Source organism: Garra rufa, chromosome 20 (assembly GCF_049309525.1).
Source record: "Garra rufa chromosome 20, GarRuf1.0, whole genome shotgun sequence".
Classification (NCBI taxonomy): Eukaryota; Metazoa; Chordata; class Actinopteri; order Cypriniformes; family Cyprinidae; genus Garra; species Garra rufa.
In genome coordinates this window covers 13,708,483-13,727,889 of record NC_133380.1, presented here as the reverse complement: position 1 = coordinate 13,727,889, position 19,407 = coordinate 13,708,483, and the positions used below count along the sequence as shown (strand labels likewise).

Sequence of the window (19,407 nt, the reverse complement as noted above, 5' to 3'; positions counted from 1 at the left end):
TGTATTTTTTTTATTATTATTATTATTATTAAAAATGTTTAGTTGTAGTAGCAGCCTCTGCAAAAACAGTTTCATGGCCAGGAAAAATATTTATGGCTGGTAAATTTTCTCAAATCACCAAAACATGTAGAAAACTGTAGAAAAAGGTAAAATAACATACCGGTGAAATACTTGTTTTTATTTACTTTACAGAATTGTTTTCAATATTACTGTTGTTAATATAAAATTATTATTATTGTTGTTCTTTCTAATTCTTTTTTAATTCTAAATTGTTTGGTTTCTAAATATACCAGTGTGAGAGTAATTTAGACTGAGACACCATATCACACTAAAAAGAGGATTGAGTCCCCTTTAAACCTCAATTCAAGTCAATTGACCAGCTTTTTTCTTTGTTTAGTTTGCACACTGAAACTGTATTGGAGCTCTTAATTGTGAACTCTCAAAGTGCACCAGATAGATGAATTTAACTGTAAAATGTACAAAATTTTCTTACGGGGGAGCATGCCCCCGGACCCCCCTACAGGGACGGCTGTGGGAATTCTCACTCCAAGCTGAAGTCAAAAGTTGGCAGCCCTGTTTGAGACAATATATCAAATAACGATTATATCCAACTGTTTATTATACGTAAACACATACAATACAACATTTACCACAGATAGATAGATAGATAGATAGATAGATAGATAGATAGATAGATAGATAGATAGACAGATGAATAGACATATAGACAGATAAATAGACAGAAAAAAATTACATTGTTGAAAGTATATATTTTAAAAAGTAATTTTAAGACAATATAACAAAATAATGATTTTATCCTATAACTTTATTACACGTAAACACATACATTTACAGTAGATAGATAGATATGAAAGAAAATCAATTGTTAAAAATATATATTTAAAAATTTTAAAATTTAAAAGTTTTTAAAATTTTAAAGTTTTAAATATATATTTATATATTATTAACATTTACAATAGATAGATAGATAGATAGATAGATAGATAGATAGATAGATAGATAGATAGATAGATAGATAGATAGATAGATAGATAGATAGATAGATTGTTTAAGTAATTTTAAGACAATATAGCTGTTTATCAGACATACATACAATATTTACAGTAGATAGATAGATATACTAATAAACTCGAACTAGAATCAAATAAATACCGTCTAAAGTTCGGCAAATTCAAATAACCAGTTAGAAAATTTGATGAGTAACACGTGACACCTCAACACGGAAGAACATGGAGAGCGGAAGGTGTCTGTCACAGAAACTTCTTGGTCACACTTCCTAGAGCAGCGTAAATAAGCTGATTAGTCGGGGGAGATGGCTGGAGAGACAGAAGATGAGATCCCTGGTAAAATATTATGTGGTGCATTAGAGTTCGGTGTAAACTGTTTTGTTATTTTCAATTGCGACACGTGTGTTTCTTTAACTCTATTGGCTGTTTATGTTTAGCCTACAAGCTATATAACGGTGCTACATAGTGGAAGCGAATGATAGATTATACTGATGTAAACATGTCTTAACTGGTTTTATGCCCTGCTAATACTATATGTAGGTTTAATGAGTGTAAATTGCTACTTGTGTTTTATATTTTATTCATTGAACACTCTGTCCCGCTCTTTCATTGACGCCTGTGGCTACCTGTCGCCAAGGCAACCATGCCATGTGGTCACGCCTCTCTCTCGCTCTTTCTTTTTCTCTCTCTCTCTGTTCTATAATATTTATGTAAAGTAAACAATTAATTGTAACCATCTGAATGTGTGTATATAGAAATAACCAGAAACTTCAACTTAAAGTCGTTGCTATTGTTTATTTGTTTACATAGTGTAATACTGTAGCCTACTCATTAAACCTTCCTCTCTGTGTTTTCTATTGCAATTTTTTTATTTAGAATCCGGAGCCGTCTTCACTTTTGGAAAGAGTAAATTCGCAGACAATGCCCCTAGTAAATTCTGGTTAAAAAATGACGTACCTTTGAGCATTTCCTGTGGAGATGAGCACACAGCACTTGTGACAGGTATGATTTATTGTATTATTCATTTTAGTGTTGGATATTAATAAATGCAGTCTTATTTGTTCATTTTGTGTATTTATCCTGTCTGTTTCTATTGTGTTTAGAAAATGGGAAGCTGTTTATGTTTGGCAGCAATAACTGGGGACAGCTGGGCCTCGGAACAAAAACCACTGTGAATAAACCCACTTGTGTGAAAGGTACGACTCTATGCCTGACAGACTGTCAGTCAAAGAGAGAGCATGACTGAGTGTTTTCTGCCATCAACAGCTGATCAATCACTTACACAAATACATTTCCAGAGCTGTCACTCACATTTAGCTGTTTGGGTTTGCTATTTGTCAAGTAATAATGATGAGTGATTTTGAATTATTCATAAGAAATTACATGTTGGTAAGTAGCTGTCAGAAAAGGAGATATTTTTAAAACAAAGCCGTAGATTGTCTTAATCCCAATCTGGAGTGGTCCATAATCTGCATTAATCTGGAGTGCAGAGAGGAGTGCAGTTTTTCAACATTTTAACAAATTAACTTGATAAAATAAAAAATTCCAGGTGGTATATTAAGGCCATTCTACAGAATTAGTCCAAAGTCAGAGTAGGAAACGTCTTGGGGTCTTTTTCCAAAAAAATTGTATGTGTGCAAATTGGATAAAATCCAAGGTACACATTCTAGTAATTGTCCAGTTAAAGGAGTAGTTCACTTTCAGAACAAAAATGTACAGATAATATACTCACCCCCTTGTCATCCAAGATGTTCATGTCTTTCTTTTTTCAGTCTTAAGGAAATTATGTTTTTTGAGGAAAACATTCAGGTTTTCTCTCCATATAATGGACTTCTATGGTGCCCCCGAGTTTGAACTTCAAAAATGCAGCTTCAAATGGCTCTAAATGATCACAGCCGAGGAAAGAAGGGTCTTATCTAGCGAAATGATTGGTTATTTTCTAAAAAAAAATTACAATTTATATACTTTTTATCCGCAGATGCTCTGTGTGTACTCTGTGTAGAGATTAAAAAGTATATAAATTGTATATGTTTTTAGAAAATAACCAATTGTTTTGCTAGATAAGACCCTTCTTCCTCGGCTAGGATCGTTTAGAGCCCTTTGAAGCTGCATTTAAACTGCATTTTGGAAGTTCAAACTCGGGGGCACCATAGAAGTCCATTATATGAAGAGAAATCCTGAAATGTTTTCCTCAAAAAAACTAATTTCTTTATGACTGAAGACAGAAAGACATGAATATCTTGGATGACAAGGGGGTGAGTACATTATCCGTAAATTTTTGTTCTGAAAGTGAACTGCTCCTTTAATTCTCATATTGTATTTTCAGGTAATATTGTATTTTCAGTAATTTAATATAATTTAATTAGAAGGGTTATATTGACATGTTAAGGTTTTGTTTACATCTGCATTGTAAATATACTGTATATTTTTGCTATATTTTTTTCAGAGGTTAATCAATATCAATTACATTTTTTGCCAGTTTTAATCACATTTAGTGTGATTTATAAGATTTGATGTATTTTGAATTCAATTTTCCTATGTAAAAGGCAAAAAGTTGATCATACTGGTTTCAAAGTTAAGGCTTAATTAGTTTAAATATACATTGAACCAAAAACCATCATAGCATTTTATGATAATTCAGTATACTTTATTTTTGACAAAACTTCCCATGTTTTGGTAGTGACTGCACATTTTCGGTAGTGACAGTAATGCTTCACATTACAGAATTTTTATTTGCATACCAAAACACTAAAAGTAAAAACAAAAAATTTGCATAACTGTACTAAAATTGTTTATTTCCCCCAAATATGAGTATTATGTGTTCCCTTTTGTCACTACCCGAAAAATGATGGCATGTTTTGTTCGTGACTGTTTTGGTAGTGACAAATTTATGGAATAACGCTCGAAAAATCAATTATGTCACTACAGAAACTCCACCAAATGTTTCATTGGTGACAATTTTAAATACTTTTGAACTAAATGTTATGGAATGACTCCCAAAAAAGTGTGTTTAACTGCAGAAACAAGGTGTACAGTAGTGATGTTCCTTAAATATACACTGTTTTTTTAATACTTTTGAACACATTTACCTCAAAATGATGGGACCTATCTACTCACCATGTAGCTATGAGAGAGAGTGACACATAAATATTTCCTGATTATAAATGTAGGGGTGTAGTTGAAATCAGTCTCAGCCAGTGGACTAAAACATACACTGTTTTGGTAGTGACGTGAAAATGCGGGAAAAATGCGGAAAAAGTTTTATAATTTACAAAGAAAATATAAAATAAATATATATTCTTTTTTTTTAAAGAATCAAAAAGATACTTTTAAAACCGCAATGGAAAAAATTCAAAAATGATTTTAATATCATTTGTGTTCGGGACAGCCACCTCCCAATTAAAGTTCCCAATAATTGATGATTAATAAAGTTAATAATTTTTACATATTATTGTGGGTTTCAATAGATAATAGAAGGATCTTAGTACACATTGAATACTTGAATACTTTTTAAATGTGTTTTTTAATTGAGGGACAGCAGTTTGCACCAATTCTGTATAATGCTCCATAAATGTGTTTAGCAAGACTAAATTGTATTCAACATGTTTTTGACTTGCTGTGACTTTATTTGTTTTCTTAAAGCCCTAAAATCAGAGAGGGTGAAGCTTGCAGCCTGTGGAAGAACTCACACACTTGTTTATACATGTAAGTTCATGCAAACATGACAGAATAGTTGCTTTATGCTAGTACATCAGCCCTATTTTTAATAGGTGTAATGTGTTTTCTAAAGTAATTTATTACTTCTACCTTCTCTTTCGTCTTAATTATTTACATATTCTTATTTATTTACTTAGTCTATTAGTCGAGCCAGAAGTTGACACACCAAACCAAGGCGAACCACTGAAATAAACAGAGCAGTGTTTCGAAAGGGCCACAGGGGAACTCTCTGAGAATTTACAAGAGGGTTTTAAGAAAATGTTTTTAACATTGAAAAAAATTGCACACATTACCTTTGAAAAGAAAATAAATTAATTTTTTAAATATCTGAGCTTACTGTTTGCTTGATGATATCTCAGCATTTTCAAATAAATCAATAGTTTTAAATGTATACTACCATTTAAAAGTTTGGACTTTTTTATTTTAAGGAATTGTTTTAAATTTGAAAATTAATATTATGATATATATTTTTTTACAATACAAACAAACTGTTTTCTTGTTTTTCGTGATATACGCTACCAGTCCAAGTTTTTGAACAGTAAGATTTTTAATGATTAAATGATTTAAGTTCTCTTCAAGCCTGCATTTATTTGATCCAAAGTTCAGCAAAACCAGTAAAATTTTGAAACATTTTTACTATTTAAAATAACTGTTTTCTATTTTAATATATTTTAAAATAGAATTTATTCCTGTGATCAAAGCAGATTTTTTTATTCAGCAAGGATGCTTTAAATTGACATTTGATAAAGACATTTATAATGTTACAAAAGATTTCTATTTCAGATAAATGCTGTTCTTTTGAACTTTCTATTCATCAAAGAAACCTGAAAAAACTCAACTATGTTCAACATAATAATAATAATAATAATAATAATAATATGAAATTTTTCTCTTTTTTTGAGCAGCAAATCAGAATTTTAAAATGATTTCTGAAGGATCATGTGACTGGAGTAATGATGCTAAAAATTCAGCTTTCACAGGAAAATCACAGGAATAATTTACATTTTAAAATATATTCAAATAGAAAACAGCTATTTTAAATATTTAAAAATATTTCAAATTTTTTACCATTTTTGCTGTACTTTTGATCAAATAAATGCAGGCTTGGTGAGCAGAAAATACTTTTTTTTTTTTTACATTAAAAAAATCTTTCTAATTCTAAAAAGTAATTCTATTCATTTGATGGCATGTTGAATTTTCAGTAGCCATTACTCCTTTACTTTATTGTCAAATGATCTTTAAAAAATGCATTATTATTATCAATGTTTGTACATTTATACTTTTTAGAGAATTATTTGATGAATAAAAAAGTTCAAAACAACAGGATTTATTTTCAACAGAAATCTTTTGTAACATTATGAATGTTTTACCGTCAACCACTTAACAGCATCATAAGTAGTTAACTACTTGCAGCATCATCCTCAACTAAAATAGTTGTTTTCTTCACCGAGCAGCCCGTGGTAACCTGTATGCCTCTGGAGGGAATAACGAAGGACAGCTCGGCCTCGGTGACTGTGATGACAGAACTTCCTTCCACCTAGTGGACTTCTTCAGCAAACATGGACCAGTCAAAATGCTCGCTGCTGGTTCCAATACCTCCGCTGCCCTGACACGTAAGAGTTTGCTTTATCTGCAACAATGTCTATTGATATATACATATAACATTCAAATTTTAACAGTAATATTCCTGTGTCATCTCAGAGGATGGCAGGCTCTATATGTGGGGTGATAACTCAGAGGGACAGATTGGATTGGGGAAGGAGAGTAATGCACTGACTCCTCGGGAGGTTTCTGTGGGGAAACGAGTGTCCTGGGTATCCTGTGGATATTATCATTCTGCCTTTGTTACTGGTATGTATACCATAATTGTAACTTTCAATATTATGCTAATGCAGTACCAACTGTCTCTTATGTATATTATACAGCATTGAGAGATTTATTTTCCTTGAGAAATGTACTGTACGTGATATATACATCTAAAATATTGCATTAAATCGAAACGAAATTGCAAGATTGTGAATCAGAATTGAATTTTAAGGATGTAATATTAAGTTATTATTTTAATTAGTAATATTTGATATATTTATTAATATTGTAGAATGATTCAAGAACTGTATTTAACTGTGTTCCATTGTAATGCCTCCATAAATCTCTTTTTGACTATTCATGATGACCTTCCTACTTCCTTTTCATGATCTATAGAGCACAGTATGGTAGCGTTGAATTCATGAAATGTTTATTATTTGACCTTCTGTGAAGGCTGGCTTGTTGCTAGGTGATGCTTGTTTTGTTTGTTGCAGTGGATGGGGCCTTGTTCACATTTGGAGAAAAGGACAGTGGGAAGCTAGGCTTGTCCACAGAGAAGCTGGCCAATCATAAAGTGCCTCAACAGGTGATCGGCATCTCTGATGAGGTGGTACAGGTATCCTGTGGAGGAGGGCACACAGTGGCGCTTACGGGTAGGTGAACATCTTTTGCTTTGTCATATTGTTTATCTGTCTGTCTTCTTTAAGAGGTTTGAATGTTATGTATTTCTGGTACTGCAGAGCACGAGGTGTATTCGTTCGGCCTGGGTCAGTTTGGACAGCTCGGACACGGCACTTTCATATTTGAGTCACGTTCACCCAGAGTGGTCGAGCATTTCAGAAGGGGCAGAGTTAAACATGTGGAGTGTGGAGAGAACCATACAGCACTGATTACTGGTAAAACATGCACAGAAAACCACCTGACTACATTGTTTTATGTACTGTAATACATTTGATTTTATATAATTGCCTCTAAAATATATATCAGTTCTGTTTTTTTTTTTATATATATATAATAAAGTTGAAGTCAAAAGTTTACACACACCTTGCAGAATCTGCAAAATGTTAATTATTTGACCAAAATAAGTGAGATCATAGAAATGTATGTTTTTTTTATTTAGTACTGACCTGAATAAGATATTTCACATATAAAATGTTTACATATAGTCCACAAGAGAAAATAATAGTTGAATGGATAAAAATGACCCTGTGCAAAAGTTTACATACACTTGATTCTTAATACGGTGTTGTTAACTGAATGATCTACAGATTTTTTTTTTTTTTTTGTTTAGTGATAGTTGTTCATGAGTCCCTTGTTTGTCCTGAACAGTTAAACTGCCTGCTGTTCTTCAGAAAAATTCTTCTGGTCCCACAAATTCTTTGGTTTTTCAGCATTTTTTGTGTATTTGAACCCTTTCCAACAATGACTGTATGATTTTGAGATCCATCTTTTTACACTGAGGACAACTGAGGGACTCATATACAACTATTACAGAAGGTTCAAATGCTCACTGATGCTTTATAAGGAAAAAAACGATGCATTAAGAGCCGCGGGTAAAAACTTTTGAATTTGAAGATCGGGGTAAATTTAACTTATTTTATCTTTTGTAGCTTCTGAAGGGCTGTACTAAATGCAAAATTATGATATTTAGGCAAAGTAAGAAAAATGTACACATCCTCATTCCATTCAAAAGTTTACACCCCCGGCTTTTAATGGATCGTATTTCATTCTGAAGCAACAGTGAGCATTTAACCTCCTGTAATAGTTGAATATGAGTCCCTCAGTTATCATCAGTGTGAAAAGATAGATCTCAAAATCATAGTCATTGTTGGAAAGGGTTCAAATACACAAAAATGCTGAAAAACCAAAGAATCTGTGGGACCTGAAAAGATTTTTCTAAAGAACAGTGGGAAGTTTAACTGTTCAGGACTAATGAACAACTATTACTAAAAAATGTAATGTGAATGTAAACTTTTGAACATGGTTGTTTTTATAAATTCAACTATTATTTTCTCTTGTGAACTTTTGCAGATTCTGCAAGGTGTATGTACACTTTTGACTTCAACTGTATCTGACTTTCTGGTTTCAGACTGTGGCCTTATGTACACCTTTGGTGATGGTCGACATGGAAAGCTGGGGCTTGGAGAAGAGAACTTCACCAACCAGTTCAAACCAACCTTGTGTCCAAGATTCCTAGACTATCATGTACATTCTGTACGTATCTATCTACCTAATCAGCATATTAGAATTATTTCTGAAGGATCATGTTACACTGAAGACTGGAGTAACAATATTTTATGGCATTTGTAAACGGTCTGTGTGTTTTTCAGGTTACTTGTGGTGGGTGTCACATGCTTGTGTTGGCAAAGCCCAGACCCAAAGGTTCAGAGGATTTGATCTTAGAGGAGGATGATGTCACAGAAGACTACTTAGAGAAGTCCTATACTGAATTACTGGGGGACACAAACAGTCAGGCCACCCTGAACAGAAGTCTCTCTGCTCGGGTCAGACGCAGAGAACGGGTGGGTAGTTAGTGCAACCACTTATCAATTGGACTAGTGGCAGTGTATTTCAAGATGAATAATAAGACTTTACGGTAATGTTTAATTACCTAAACCTTATTACCTAAACATTGATATTAATGAGCTAAATATGGAATTAAAAGTGAAGTGCTTTTCCTCTACAGGAGCGTTCACCAGATCAGTTTGGACAGATGTTTCGAACACTTCCCCCCTTGGGCGGAAATCAGCTGAGTGCAGTTCCCAGCCATAACTCCCATAGTAAACAACCAGGAAAGATCCCTCACAACAGCCTTAAAAGTAACTGCCTTTATTTTATTTTTTGTACAGTATTAAAAGGCATATCTGTGATTTTAGATAACAGGAAAACAAGTTATTTATTCAAATTATTCAACTTTATATTGATTTATACGTTTGGAGTCAGTATGATTTTTTTTTTTCTGATTTTTCTCTTCATTGACTTTGTTAATAATAAAAACTGTTTCTTGAGCACCACATCACCCTATTAAAATGGATAAGCCTACTGCTAGAAATTCAGAAATACACTACATTTTAAAAATGCTATTTAAAATTGTAATAATATTTCACAATGTTACTGTTTTTACTATAATTTAAATGAAATAAATGCAACCTTGGTGAGTATTAGAGACTTAAAAACATTTTTAAAAATCCTACTGACCCTAAACTTTTAAATGGCAGTGTATATTATTGAATCTTGCTCAGATTTTTATGTCTTCTCTCTCAATAAGTTCCTGGAAAGAGAGAAAAGTCTCTTGATGAAAGAAGCAGTGTGGAGGATAGCGAGAGTGTAAAAGACCTCGGAGAAACCACTGACTTATTAAATCTGGTAGGAGAAGCACACCATCTCTTATTAAAAAGGCATGCATGCTTTTATAATATTTATAGAAAATACATAGAATTAGACATGTAGTGATTTGGTTGATTGTCATTTATTAATGAGAAATTGCTGCCAGTTTAAACGTAAGGTAACAAAGTATGGTACAGTAACAGTCTTCACAACTGGAGGTACGTTCTGACAGGGTCATGGGGAAAAAACTGTATAATCTTTAAACATTAAATTACAATATTAAATACAGGTTTCATTTAGTGGTTTTAGGTTGCAATTTGATGAAAAATATAAGTTGATATAAAAGACACAAAGCTTCCAAGTCTAATGCAAAAGTTTCTTTGATTTCAGACTCACATAATGAAGATGGACCCTAGTGATAAATCACTCACATTGTCTCCTATGGAGAAGGTAAGAGCAGGGTTGCTGTTCAAGAAATATGTAGTTTAGATGGTCAAACAGAGGTCGAGGAGCAAAAAAATACTTTTTCAAAGGGCTACATTCTTTTAGACATCTGCTTTTGTTTTCTCTCTTTTCTCTTCATTGACTCATTCTTCTGATTTGCTTTCCAGCTTTAAAGCTCATTCTGCTCTCGTTCAGCCTGCTCTGCATGTTCATTCGTTTCTCTAACTCTTTCCCTCTTTTTATCCTCTGCTTCCTGGGATAGAAGAAAGTTAAGGTTGTGAAAGAGCACGGTAAGGAGAAGGGGAAGTCAAGAGATGACCCTGCCCTTCATAGTAAGAGGGCAGAGCTTTTAGCTCGCAAAGCTCTTCCGACTGAGTTACTTAGAAGCTCAAGTGGTAGCTCAGTAGTTGGGGACAGATCTGGGTCAGGGACCCCCCACAAGAGCCCTAAGAGACATGGTCAGGGTAAGGAAAATGTACTTCTTGCTTTGGAGGACAGAAACACCAGAACGGGGATGGACATAAGCAGAGCTGGATCCAAATCCTTCCAGCTCAAACACAAACAGCTGATGAAGTCAAGGGATAGAGTCACAAGAAATGACACTGGGAGTAAAACACAGATGCTTGAGGAGAAAAATTCAGAAGTAGAGGCTGAAAGCGAGAAGGTTGCTCATAAGTCGAAAGGAAGTACAAAACCAAACCAAGAAGGTAAAACAAAACCCAAAGATCGTCTATTGGAGGTCAGTAGCCAGTCTCAAAAGATTGTGGGGAAAGAAAAAGAAGTAAAAACTAAACCCATAATTGTTGTTGAACAGTGTCTTGAACAGACCACACATAAGGACCAAGACCCAACAGGTAAGAAGACCTCAAAAGAGATTTTACACAAAGCTCAGAAAATTAAAGGTGAATTGAACGCTGTTAAGATAGAAAACAAAAGTTTTGAACCACAGAGCAAAAAGTCAGATTCACAAAAAGACTCAAAAAGTAAAAAGACAGCACAAGAGGTCTTCACTACCTCACAAGGAGAAATATCTACAAAGAAGACTAAGAAATTGAAAGCAGAACAAAGCCAATTGCTAGTAGACGACACAAAAAACCGACCTACCATTGTCTCGGAAGCTTCCTCAGCGTCAGAATCTGAGCAATCAAAGGAAAAACCTCTCACTAAGGTGACATCTTTTCTCCGAGATGTGGGAATGGGAAGTCCTGCACGTTTTCTTGGAGAAACAGCAGTCAGTCAGTTCCTTTCCCAGTCCACACCCCAAAAGAGGCCAAAACCTCTTTCAAAACAGAGAACTTTATCTGATATTTCATCTCTGAGTGAGTCTTTTGAGGTTTCAGGACAAGAGGAGACAAGAGAGGCCAGGAGGACAGCTGTCACCATCAATGTTAAGGCAGAACCAGAAACTTCAGATGGGGACTTGGAAGGAACCAGCACTGGGTCCAAAACCGAGGTTCATTCTGAGGTGGGAACATATAGAAAAAGTGAGGAGGAAGGAGTAAAGGAATCAGATGAGGAGGAAGAAGAGGAAAGTGAGGGATTGGAGAACGGAAAAGATGAAAGTGAGGAAGTGGATGACAGAGAAGAGGAAAGCGAGGGATTGGCAAACGGAAAAGATGAAAGTGAGGAAGTGGATGACCAAGAAGAAGAAAGTAAGAGCAAGACTCTAGCAAATGATGATGATGATTCTGAGGCTGATGATGATGATACAACAATCAAAGCTTCAAGTGAAGATGAGGAAAGTGAGGAAGAGGAGGAGAGAAGTAAAAGTGAGGCAACTGAGAACATAGAGAGTAAGGCTGAGGAAGAGGAAAGTCCTGAAACAGAAGATGAAGAAGAAGAAACAAGTGAGATAAGTAGAAAAAGTGAGGAAGAGAGTAGAGAAGATGAGAATGAAAGCAACACAAGTGAAGAGGAAGAAGAGGAGGAGAGTGAAGAAGAATCAGAGGAAAAAACTGAGAACAAAATTGACAGATCAGAGGAAGAGTCAGATGAAGAAGAAGAGGATGAAGAGGAGAAAGATAGTGAGAATGAGGAAGAAAGTGAAGTGGACGGTGACAGTGAGGCAGAGGAGGATGAAGATGGTGAAAAGACAAGCGAAGAAGAGGAGGAAGATTCAGAAAAGCAGGAGAGTGAGACTGAAGATGAAAGGGAGAGTGAAAGTGAAGCAGAGGAAGAGCAAAGTGAGGAAGATGAGGAGAATGAGCAAGGTAAAGAGGAGACTGAGGAAGATAAAGATGAAAATGAGGAAAGTGATGAGGATGAAGAAGAGAATGAGGAGACTGAGGAAGATAAAGAGGAGAGTGAGGGAGATAAAGAGAATGAGGAGGAGGGTGAAGGTGACGAAGATGAAGCAATGAGTGAGAATGATGAAGAAGAGGAAGAAGAAAAGAATGAAAATGAAGAGGAAGAAGAACAGGAGAGTAGAGACAAAGAAAGTGTTGAGGAGGAAGAAAATGAAGAGGAAGCAGCAGAGGAAGAGGAAGCAGAGGAGGAGGAGTCTGAAGAAGCAGAGGATGAGGAGGGAGAAGAGGAAGACAATCAAGAAGAGCAAGAGGGGGGTGACAAAGAGGAGGAAGAGGAGCAAGAAGAGGAGGAGGAAAACGAAAACACCAAAAGAAAAGGTGAAAAAGCCTCCGAATCCACCAAACCAAAGTCAAGTGTGAAAACATCAAAACTGCCGTCAAAAGCCAAACGGGCACAAGAGCAAAGCGATCAGTCAGATGAGGAGTCCCATGAGTCTAAACAGTTTTGGGATGATGTTCTACCTCAGTACCTTAATCTAAAATAATTCAGCAACCTCAGAGTGTTATGAGCTTGCCATTTCATACTTGCTTTTATGTTGTTGTTTTTTTTTGTTTTGTTTTTTGCTTTTGTGATGTTCATTTTAATTTTTTTAATTTTTACTATTAATATTCTTGCAGTTTCATTCATTGCATTCTCACTAAATGTATTAATTCTCATTTTGCATATTATTTTTTTTATTTTATATGCCTAGGCAGTAGTGAAGACCTCATCATGTGCCTTAGGATTTATCTAATGGACAGTCATGTTCAGTTACTAACAAATGTGCTTGATTTGCCAGTGACCTTGAATCAACCCTATCACTAATTTTAAATTCTTAAAAATACAAAATAAGGTACCAATTTTGTATTTCTTAAATTTAAAGATGCCTTTAAGTCAAACGTTAAAATGTAAAAAAAAATGGCAGCTCATAATCTTTATGACTGGAATAAAATAACTGGAATAAAACAGACAAATTGAGTCTAAAGTTAGTCATTAAGTAGCATTTAGGGTTTTTTTTATTTTGCACTTGTGCTTGTTCTGTGAACTTTTTTTGTTACATATGATAGCCAATAAAACTTTTATTTCAACTATTTGCATCTGTTTTCAAATGAATACATAAACTACCAGTCAAAAGTTTTTTAACAGTAAGTTTTAAAGAAGTCTCTTCTGCTCACCAAGCCTTGTTTTATTTGATCCAAAGTAGAGCAAAAACAGTAACATTTTGATTTTGTTTTACTTTTTAAAATATCTGTTTTCTATTTTAATATATTTTACAATGTAATTTATTTCTGTGATTTCAAAGGTGAATTTTTAGCACCATTGCTCCAGTCACATGATCCTTCAGAAATCCTTCTAATATGCTGATTTGCTGCTCAAAAGCAAAAAGAACAGCATTTATCTGAAATAGATATATTTTGTAACATTGTAAATGTCTTTGTCCCCCCCCCCCCAAAAAAAATTATACTGACTCCAAGCTTTTTAAGTGTATAATGTTACAAAAGCTTTTTCAAATAAATGCTGATCTTTGGATGTTTCTATTTATCACAAAAACCTGAAAAAAAGGTTTTTTTTTTCATTTCTTTTAAATATTGATAATAATAAATGTTTTTTGAACAGCAAATCAGCATATTAGAATGATTTCTGAAGGATCATGTGACACTGAAGACTGGAGTTATGATGCTGTAAATGTAGCTTTAATCACAGGAATAAATTAAATATTCAGATATGTTCAAATAGAAAACAGTTATTTTAAATAGTAAAAATATTTCACATTTTTACTGTTTTGCTGTACTTTGGATCAAATAAATGAAGGCTTGGTGAGAAGAGACTTCTTCAGAAAACAATAAAAATCTTACTGTTCAAAAACTTTTGACTGGTATTGTATGTGTTTTATTTTTATTTTATTTTATTTTGTTTTAAACAAAAGCACAGATTATCCATAGACTTTATAAAGACAAAGTTCTGTATACATTAAATAAAGAAAAATACTGTACATACTACGTGACTGTTTAGTGTAAATAATCATTCAGTGCCAGAGAATTACAGAATATGATATACTTACAAAGCAAATTTTCATTTGAATTGTTAATATGCAAATAAAGAAAGCCATATGAGATATCACCAACTTACACTGAGTACTGAAAATTCCTCATTGGACAGGTGAGGCTTCCCTCATTTTATATTGCCTCTGTAGAGCTGTTCCTCCTAAATAGATCCCTAGTTCGTGTACCTACTTCCTTGTGTGTGCTGTACACGTAGTTTGCTAGTTAGTTTTGATTTTACAAAGCCTACTCAACTTACATGAAACCTCTCCTGCTATTCTAGTGCCTTAATCATTTTTTTTTTCATTTCACAGTCACTTGTTTAGTCACTGATTGTGTCTTTTATCACTTTCTGCATGGCTACCATCCATCTCTCCAGCTGTGGACAGATGAGATGAATGGAAAGGTAGAGGGAGAAGATGAGGAGGAAGAATATTTAGATGAAGACGATGATGATGAGGAAGAAGATGAGGATGAGGAAGATGAAGAAGAGCATCCAGAGGAAGAAGAGGTTGAAAAGTGTGAGGAGAATGAAGATGTTCTAGATGAGAAGAGACAAAGGACAGAGGAACAGGAGCAAAGAATTACAGAGTCAGACATACAGGTGCCCTGAAACCCTTCATTCATAGTCATACCATTTAGACTAATTTAGTACGAACATAATGATTTAGCGTCATGTCAGTAAACAACTGTAGTATTGCTTTGATTTGTGTGTGTGATGTTATGTCTTACTCCTACAGAAAAAGCAGATTATAAATGAATCTTTCCCTGATGGACCAAAGAAAGGTTTGTGTTTTTGCTTTTCAGCAGTCTTTTATTTTTCTATTCCCATATTTGAGGTCATCTATTATATGGATGTTTATTTTTGCTATGGAAATGTATATATATTCCCTCTATATATTCTCTATATTTTCTGCATTCTAAGAAAAAGTTAGAATTGCTAGTTTATAATTCACAGTTTTAACAAGTCAGAAATGAAACAAAAACACACAATAACCTTTTTATATTGCATTATATACAGTCAAGCCCGAAATTATTCATACCCCTGGCAAATTCTGAAAGTTACTTTTATTCAACCAGCAGGGTTTTTTTGACCGGAAATGACACAGGCTTCTCCCAACAGATAATAAGACGATGTGCAAGAGGCATCATTGTGGAAAAAAATATTTCTCAGCTTTTATTTACATTTGAACAAAAAGTGAAAAAGTGGCATGTCCAAAATTATTCATACCCTTTGCAAACTGTCACAGTCTATGGGAAAATCCAAAGTTCTATACCATTCCAAATAGTCCAAGCTGATCTAAAGCATCTTAATTACCCTGATTCATTGGGAACAGCTGTTTTAATCAAATCAACAGGTGAAAAACAGAAGCTCTCTGCTGTTGGTTTGTGGACAGACATGGCTAAAACAAAGGAGCTCACTTAGGACCTGTGACTGCACATTGTGGCTGCTCACAACTCAGGAAAGGGCTATAAGACCATATCTAAATGTTTTGAAGTTCCAGTGGCTACAGTGCAAAGTATTATTAAAAAATACAAGACTTTCCGCAGACAGTCCAACGGACACTGCACATCGCTGGGTTCCACGGACACAGACCAAGGAGGTCACCACTTCTCCAGATAAGGCACACAAAAGCCGCTTGGCCTATGCAAATGCTCATCTGGACGAAGAAGACGACTTCTGGTCTTCTGTTTTGTGGTCAGATGAAACAAAAATTGAATTGTTTGGCCACAATGGTGTAGCCTTCATTTGGCATAAAAAAAAAGGAGAAGCCTTCAACCCTAAGAACACCATCCCCGCTGTCAAACATGGTGGTGGGAACCTAATGTTTTGGGGGTGTTTTTCAGTCGGTGGACCAGGGAACCTAATCACTGTAAACGGCACCAAAATTCTCAACATCAGGCAGTCTGCAGAGAAACTTAGCATTGGGCACCAGTTGACGTTTCAGCATGACAACAACCCAAAACACACAGCAAAAGTGGTGAAGAAATGGTTAGAAGACAAAAAAACATTAACGTTTTGCAGTGGCCCAGCCAGAGTCCTGACTCAAATCCAATTGAGAGTCTGTGGAGGGAGCTAAAGATCAGGGTGATGGCAAGGAGACCCTCCAACCTGAAAGAGTTGGAGCTCATCGCTAAAGATGAATGGGCAAAAATACCAGTGGAGACATGCAAAAAGCTGGTCAGCAATTATAGGAAGCATTTGATTGCTGTAATAGCCAATAAAGGCTTTTCTATTGATTATTGAGAAGGGTATGAATAATTTTGGACATACCACTTTTTCACTTTTTGTTCAAATGTAAATAAAATCTGAGAAATATTTTTTTCCACAATGATGCCTCTTGTACATTGTCTTATTTTCTTTTGGGAGAAGCCTGTGTTATTTCCGGTCAAAAAAAAATTGCTGATTGAATAAAAGTAACTTTAAGTCAGAGTTTGTCAGAAGTATGAATAATTTCGGGCTTAATTGTATCTTCTAAGCTTTTTCTATATTTCTCTTAAAGATTCTGATCCTGCTACTCCTATAAAGGAAGAAACACAGTCAGAGATTAATGGAGTTACAGAAGACAAGCCAAAGACTCTTTTTAGCTCCAGGAACAGGGTATTTAACCACTCAAAACTTGTAATCTTTTTAATAAACACCACAAACATACATAACAACCTACCTACCATCAAAGAAACCAGCTTATGTTAAAGTTGTACCCCTTTCCTACCTGGCTTTTTCAGCTTTCTCTGTTCAAGAGATCTTCCACCAAAGGCAATCAGGCAGAGATGACCACATCAAGCAAACCAGAACCTGATGGTCCTCCTCAAATCTCAGCGACTCGAGACCCAGAGAGCTCTAGCAGTGAAACACAGACAGGAGGCCATACCACAGCATCCAGTCGATCACGTTCAGCCACTTGCAATCTGCTTTGACACCTTTGGGTTGAAAATATCTTCTGACTTAAAAAAAACAACAGATTTAGCAGAATCGGCTGTTTAACAAAGCATCATCCTGTTGATGTTGATGGTGTTAATGGTACTGTGCCTTGTGCTGCAAAGCAGACCACAGAAAATAACTAGCTTTAACAAAAAACTGAGCTTGGGAGATTGATTATATAAAGATAGCTGTGAGCCATAATGGTTTTGTTTTGGTACTACATTGTATAATGTTTTTCCAATGTTTGCATTGTCTGATTTGTATAACTTTTTTTTATCAAAGTCATTACTTGGGAGAAAATTTACCAATGTGTGCCGTATATCTAGAGATACTATTATATATGTATGTGTGTTTTTATACCTATTTATTTCAATTTGAAGAAAGACTTAAAGCACCTGCGCACTTTAAATATTATAAAAATCTTGTATTGTTTAAGGGCAATATCATTTTTGTCAATGGCATTCTTGTAAGAATCATCTCACTACCTTGGCATTTGAAGTGATACAAGTAAACTATTTTTAAAAATGTGTGATATCTTGAAGCCGTTTTTTTTTTTTTTTTTTTTTTTTTGCAGAATTGTGTGAGTTCTGAGGAAAAAAAAATCACAAATGCGAGATATAAAAACAAAATTATGGCTTTTTTTCTCAGAATTGTGACTATTTTGCAATTATGTTTATTTACTCAGAAAGTCATCTCACAATTGATTTTATTGCACAACTCCGGGTTAAGTCAGAATTGTGAGATAAAAACTCAAAATACTGGGAACAAATCAGTCTTTTTTGCCCTCAAAACTGGATTTAATAACTAGCAAGTTCATATCTCTCAATTCTGAGGGGAAAAAGTCACCATTTGTGAGAAAGTCTGAATTGTGAGATATTACAAATCTGACTTTTTTTTCTCAGAAATGTGTGGTATAAACTCGCAATTCACAAATAAAGTCACAATTGCGAGGTAAAGTTGCAATTTTGAGAAAGTCACAAATCTTACTTTTTTCTCAGAAGCGTGATATAAGTGTGATATAAATCACATTTTTCCCCTTCAAAATTGACTTTATACCTAGCAAGTTTCTAAAAATTCTGAGGAGAAAAAGTCCCTATTTGTGAGAAAGTCAGAATTGTGAGACATAAACTTGCAAATCTGACTTTTTCTCAGAAGTGTAAGGTATAAACTCTGAGAAACAAAGTCACAATTGAGAGATAAAGTTGCAATTCTGAGAAATAAAGTCACAATTGCAAGATATAAACTCAATATTCTGAATTTTTTCCCTCAGAATTGCAACGACTTATATGTCAATTATGACCGCAATTCTGGGAACAAATCAATCTTTTTGTCCCTTCAAAACTTTATAGATATAGATATAGGCTAAACTCACAAATCTTACAATTTTTCTCAGAACTGTATGATATAAACTCGCAATTCTGAGGAAAAAAGTCACAATTGCGAGGTAAAGTCGCAATTCTGAGAAATTCGAGTTCTTATCTCACAATTCTGAAGTTATAACACAATTGTGGATAACTTGCAAATCATATTTTTCCCCTTCAATATGGACTTTATAACTAGCAAGTTTCTCACAATTCTGAAGAGAAAAAGTCACAATTTGCAAGAAAGTCCGAATTGTGAGATATAAACTTGCAAATCTGACTTTTTTTTTCTCAAAAGTGTATGGTATAAACTCTGAGAAAAAAAGTCACAATTGAGAGGTAAAGTTGCTGGTCTTAGCTGGTTTAAGCTGGAAGTAGCTGGTTTTAGCTGGTCTCCCAGCCTGGCCAGTCTGGAAAAGTGGCCAAAACCCCTCTAAAACCAGCCTGCTGACCATGACCAGCTAAAACCAGGC

At 34.6% G+C, this 19,407-nt stretch overlaps 1 protein-coding gene across 2 annotated transcripts; it reads left to right on the top strand.

Moving 5' to 3' along the window:
* The first annotated feature begins 1,297 nt into the window (after positions 1 to 1,297).
* On the top strand, positions 1,298 to 18,076 carry rpgrb (retinitis pigmentosa GTPase regulator b). Of its 2 annotated transcripts, XM_073826160.1 has the most exons (17): positions 1,298 to 1,364; positions 1,905 to 2,030; positions 2,132 to 2,224; positions 4,671 to 4,733; positions 6,200 to 6,358; positions 6,447 to 6,596; positions 7,046 to 7,204; positions 7,292 to 7,447; positions 8,641 to 8,765; positions 8,882 to 9,073; positions 9,238 to 9,370; positions 9,820 to 9,917; positions 10,269 to 10,328; positions 15,030 to 15,254; positions 15,391 to 15,436; positions 17,155 to 17,252; positions 17,378 to 18,076. In XM_073826160.1, exons 1-17 carry the CDS (start codon positions 1,334 to 1,336, stop codon positions 17,567 to 17,569), a joined length of 2,106 nt encoding a protein of 701 aa, XP_073682261.1. In that variant the 5' UTR covers positions 1,298 to 1,333; the 3' UTR covers positions 17,570 to 18,076. The 2 variants fall into 2 exon arrangements, with proteins under 2 accessions (XP_073682261.1, XP_073682262.1); XM_073826161.1 differs by lacking the exons at positions 15,391 to 15,436; positions 17,155 to 17,252; positions 17,378 to 18,076 and having other exon boundaries at positions 10,585 to 15,030.
* Positions 18,077 to 19,407: the final 1,331 nt, after the last annotated feature.

Excerpts from the sequence above, each read along its gene's own strand:
- rpgrb (XM_073826161.1), top strand. The coding sequence starts at position 1,334 with ATGGCTGGAGAGACAGAAGATGAGATCCCTG. Across the intron at positions 7,448-8,640 it reads CCATACAGCACTGATTACTG|ACTGTGGCCTTATGTACACC; the intron begins GTAAAACATGCA and ends TTCTGGTTTCAG. Across the intron at positions 9,074-9,237 it reads GGGTCAGACGCAGAGAACGG|GAGCGTTCACCAGATCAGTT; the intron begins GTGGGTAGTTAG and ends TTTCCTCTACAG.